General features: G+C 41.8%; 1 protein-coding gene across 1 annotated transcript in view; it reads left to right on the top strand.

The window, feature by feature from the left end:
• The first annotated feature begins 4,153 nt into the window (after positions 1–4,153).
• Positions 4,154–5,122, top strand: part of PRLR (prolactin receptor) — a 28,899-nt gene continuing 27,930 nt past the window's right edge. Inside the window, exon 1 of the mRNA XM_007953236.1 lies at positions 4,154–4,223. Coding sequence (XP_007951427.1) covers positions 4,154–4,223 — 70 coding nt within the window. The remainder of the gene's footprint in view (positions 4,224–5,122) is intronic.

Genomic DNA, 5,122 nt, shown 5'->3' with positions numbered 1-5,122 from the left:
GGACAATATCTGTTCCTGCCAGACCTCTGTTCTTCTCCCAATCCCAGCATTTCTTCTGCAAAACACATGCAGCCTGACTTGGCAGAGCTGTCTGGATAGCATCTGACCTTGCCAGCAAGGGGTAATTTATAGCTTGTTGATCTCAGGCATTTTGATGCAGTGCCCAAGCAGGGAAGTTTCAATAAAGGGCTATTATACAAATCCTTCAACCAATAGCCAGAATCTCATCCCCAACCCAGGCTTTGGTCACCAGATCACCAGGGAAAAGGACTCATTTTTTCCAGGGACTATATGTACCTGTCCTGGAAGAAGTGCATCTGGAATGCTCCTTAGAAGCAAGAATGGATAGACTTGTCTCAGCTACTTTGGTCTTGCTGTCAGAAGGGACCAGTCTCTATAGATGGATACCATGCTTGGTAAAGTAGAGGGTCAGTGAAAAGGGGGAAGAACCTCTCTGAGAAGGATTGACACAGTGGGCTCAACTATAGCAAGGATTATGAGGATGGCACAGGACTGGGCAGTGTTTCATTCTGTTGTACAAAGGTACGCTATGTGTCACAGCTGACTCGATGTCACCTAACAACATATGTTCCTAGAGTCCCTGGATGGTGCAAACAGTGTTCTCAGCTACTAACCAAAAGGTTGGAGGTTTGAGTCTACCCAGATGTGCCTTGGAAGAAAGACCTGGCAATCTACTTCCAAAAAAATCAGACATTGGATACCCCATGGAACACAGTTCTAGTCTGACACACGTGGAGTTGTCACTGTGAGTTAGAATCAACTCAAGAGAAACTATTGTTTTTGTTAGGTTTTGTTTTAATGTATACCTAATGAAGCTGACAGCCACTCCTCGGAAGGAAGATGGGGCAATCTACTTCTGTAGTGATACTGCCTCGGAAATCCAAGGAGGGGTCGCTATGAGTTGGGTCTGACTCGACGGTACATAACAACAACAACAACAGTGAAGCTGAATTAGTGAAATCAATAGTGTTTGAGATCCCCTGGGCTAAGGAGAAGGTGTCTCTTTGGCACAAACAGCTTGTGCTCAACTACGAACTTAGAAGGTTGGCATTCAAATACACCCAGCAATGCTGCAGAAGAAAAACCTGACCATCTACTTCCATAAAGATTACAGCCAAGAAACCCTATGGAGCACTTCGACTCTGTAACACAGTCTTCATGAGTCAGAATCTACTCCATGGCAATGGGTTTGGTTTAGTTTGGTTTGGCTAAGGAGAGCCAGTAGCTGAAATTTGCTCTCTTCAACTCTGGCTTGTCTGCTCCTGCCCAGACTCCCGTATAAAGCTTGGAGTATTGCTTACCTTGGGACAGTTACATCTATCCCTACTCTCTCCCAAGTAGGAGGGAAATAATTGCACAATCCACCTCAGAGTTTCCATGATTCAGGATGATTTGCCAGATGCTCTAAATGCCAGATCTTTTTCTCCCAGTGGCATGTGACTGACAATTTGCTCAACCTCTCTGTACTTGAGTTTCCTCACCTGTGGAAAGGGTATGGTAATTACCTGTACCTATTATGGTGTTGTGAGGGCTACATGAAATTTAGTGTCTGCCTGTAATAGGTGTCCCATCAGTGGTAGCCTTCATTTTATTTTATTTTAAATTTTTTATTGTGGGTTGGGTGAAAATTTACAGAGCAAATTAGTTTTCTGTTCAACAATTCATATATATCCCGTTCGGGGACATTGTTTTCAATCCCCACAGTGTAAAAGCTCTCTTCTCACTTCCTCTTTGTGTTCACTGTTCTCATCTGTCCTCCTTTCCTATCTCTTTCTTCGGAGTTTTGTTCTTCAGCAAATGCCATGCTTCTGGTCTTGTATGGTTGATTGTTACAAGAAGTATGCTCCTCCTTTGTATTATTGTTCACCTTAGAAGCCTGTCTATTGTTTGGCTAAAAGTTGATCCATGGAGGTGAGTTCAGTTCCAGGCCCAGAAGGGTGTGTGAAGGCCATAGTCTCAAGGATTCCACCAGTCTCTATCAGACCAGTAAATCTGGTCTTTTTTATTATTTTGAATTTTGTTCCACATTTTTTTTTCTATTGTATCCAGAACCTCCTATTGTGATCCCTTTCACAGTGGTCAGCAGTGGTAGCCAGGTACCATCTAGTTCTTGTGGTCACAGGATCATAGAGGCTGCAGTTTGCACGGTCCACTTTGACCATGCAAACTTCAGCCTCCATGATCCTGCGACCACAGGATGAGTCTTTGATGAAGAGAGGCCAATAGTTGCACCTTAGATGGCCACTCACAAGCCTTGAAGACTCCAGTTGTTACTCACCAAAATAGGATGTAGAACATTGTCTTTGTGGACTACGTTATGCCCATTGAACTTGATAAAGAGACTATGGTCCTAAACCCCCAGGCCTAGCAACTTATTCCCTCCAGGTGTTTGGCCATAGCTAAGAATTTTTCATAACCTTGCCCCCTGTATGTTCTTCTATATTCATGGATATATTTGCAGCACATATGGATACATATGGATCTATGTCCTCTGCCAAACCTATATATATTCGTGGGGATAGTCTCATTTGGTGGTACCCTTATTTCAAACTGTTTGTGGTTGTTGTATGACATTGAGTCAATTCCAAATCATAGTACCCATACAGGACACAGAAGAACTGCCCCATATCATTTCCTAGGCTATATTCTTTACAAGAGCTTATCACCAGGCCTTTTCCCCCAAGGAGCAGCTAGTGGGTTTGAAACATCGACCTTTCTGTTAGCAATCAAGGGGTGAATTGTTACACCACCAGGTTCCTACATTAAATCCTTTATGAGCCTTTAGTAATGGGCTCCATTAGCTGAACTTGTAGAATGCAAAACCTCAGAAGGTATTTGGAAGGAATCCTACAAGAGCATGTACAAAGTCCCCAAAGAACAACACACAGGCTACTCAGAGTTCACTGACGATCAAATACTGGACCTCAATATAAAAGAGGTACTTGATGGAGCCTGTGTATCTCAAAACTCCATTGTCACTAAGATTTTATTTCTCAGTATGTCTCTGATAGGGTAGTAACAGGTGGAAAATCCCTCCAGACATTGTCCATTAGATTGTATCCAGCTGGCAGATGAGAGCTATCCTCTGGTCAGTAGAAATGGGCAAAAGTTGTTCTTTTAGGAATTCAACAAACAACACTCATCCTTTTCAAGTTTCCCCAGATGGGGGGAGCCTTGCCCCTGGATTTTCTTCCCTTGATTCAAAAAAACTGAGAAATTTAAGCCATGTGTTTCTGAGAATTTATACTTAATTAATCAAATCTATTGTTTTTTGAGAATTGTTTGAAGTCCAATAAGATTAATGGGTTTTTTTCAAGTGTCTTTTAAAATCCTTTTTCTTAGAAGGGTATTTAGAAGCTTTGAAATTAATCCCAAGGGTAAAAATCATAATATTAATAATAAATTATTGCACACTCAACCCCTGCAGGTTCAAAATTTACTTAAAACTCTGAACCCAAGGGATTTGAATTATTACTGGAGTTTATCATCTCTTGTTTGTGGGTCTTCTCAAAAGGAGAAAGAAAACACATAGAAGTTCACTAGAGTTCACTATGTGGTTTGCAGCCATGTCCATAGCCCAGAAGACTTCCAGAACCTTCCCAACCTATACCTTCAGAAGACACCCTCCTAACTTGGCAGCATCAGTGGGGCCAGCTTAAAGTCTTATTGAAAGTGCTGACTTGTCAGCCCATCTTATTTTTGGCTGGTGAATCAGAGACAGAGCCCTCCTAGAATGGTTCCCTTGTGGGACAACAGATGCATACTCTATTACTGGGGAACTGCAGGGTAGAAAGAGAACAATTTTTCTTTGGGGTGTGTGCAAAGGAATTGACAGTTGCATGGCTCCCTTGAACTTCCTTCGTTGTCATCTAATGACCTCTGCTGGTGGAATTTTTCCTAGCATTTGTGAACCGGTGCTTCTGAGCCAAGCCATCCAACCTATTCCATTTTCCTACATTCCTTTCCTCTTGTTTGGTCATTCACATTAGGCAAGGAGAGGAATCCATTGCAAACACCCCGAATAAAGTAGAGGATGTGCCTGAGCAGATTGTCATCTCACAAAAGTTGCCTGGTTCCTTCTCTTCCAGTGAAACTCTGAGACATTTCCAGGTAGAAAGTGAAGGGTGTCAACATGGCGAAAAATGAGGCATCCACAGTTTTTTTCATTCTGCTACTTTTTCTCAGCACCAACCTTCTGAATGGTAAGTAAGAGGCTGTCCTGCTCTCTTTCACTATCTGGGTGTTTATCAAGACAGGAGAAAGTCCATCAGAGTCCTCTTGCAATGCAGTTGTGAAAAATGGAAATGTTTGTGTCCTTTGGAGCTATTAAATTATTCACAATGTTTGAGCACTTGCAAAACCTTGTAACTGTGCTCGCTTTCCATCCTCATTCAGGGAACAAAGTGAAACAGCTCTGAGAATGATAAGACCTGAGTTCTAATCCCAGCTCAGTTACTAGCTATGTGGTCTTGGGCCAATTTCCTAATCTCTCTGGGCTTCCACATTTGTAAAGGGAAGACTGTGATGTTTCCTCTATCCCAGGTGAAACAATGTCTGTGAAAAATCTTTGAAAAACTGTAAAGAAATGTAAGGAGTTGCTGTTATTTAGTGGGAAACAGGTAGAACCAACTCTGTATTATCTGTGCTAATCAAGGAAATGAAGTCCACAGCTAAACTCTGTGTGTGTGTGTGTGTGTGTGTGTGTGTACAATTCTATTGGGGTGTACCACTGTATATTTCTGTGTGTTAATGTCTGTATGTACCTGACTACAAACACTTGTTATGTAACTGGACATGTGTATTTCTATGTGTGATACTTTTGAATGTACCTGTGTGTGTTGAGTGCAAATGCTTCTGCCCATGTACCTGTGTGTGTGTCAGTATATACTTCTATATGTGTGCACTTGCATGTATTTCTCTCTGTGTGTCTGTGTGTATGTGAACTTCTGGTGTGGACTGTTTGAGTACATGTCTGTGTACCTGTGAATATGATACTTGTGTCATTGGGTCTGTGTTCCTGAGCATATTATGGAGACAATGAGATATTTCATTAGCTTTAATTATCTTTTCCAAAGTGGGTGAAAGGAACATTTGACTAATT

The sequence above is a fragment of the Orycteropus afer genome, unplaced genomic scaffold (assembly GCF_000298275.1).
Source record: "Orycteropus afer afer isolate SDZICR_OR568_19922 unplaced genomic scaffold, OryAfe1.0 scaffold00378, whole genome shotgun sequence".
Lineage (NCBI taxonomy): Eukaryota > Metazoa > Chordata > Mammalia > Tubulidentata > Orycteropodidae > Orycteropus > Orycteropus afer.
This window is presented reverse-complemented; position numbering and strand designations above follow the sequence as displayed.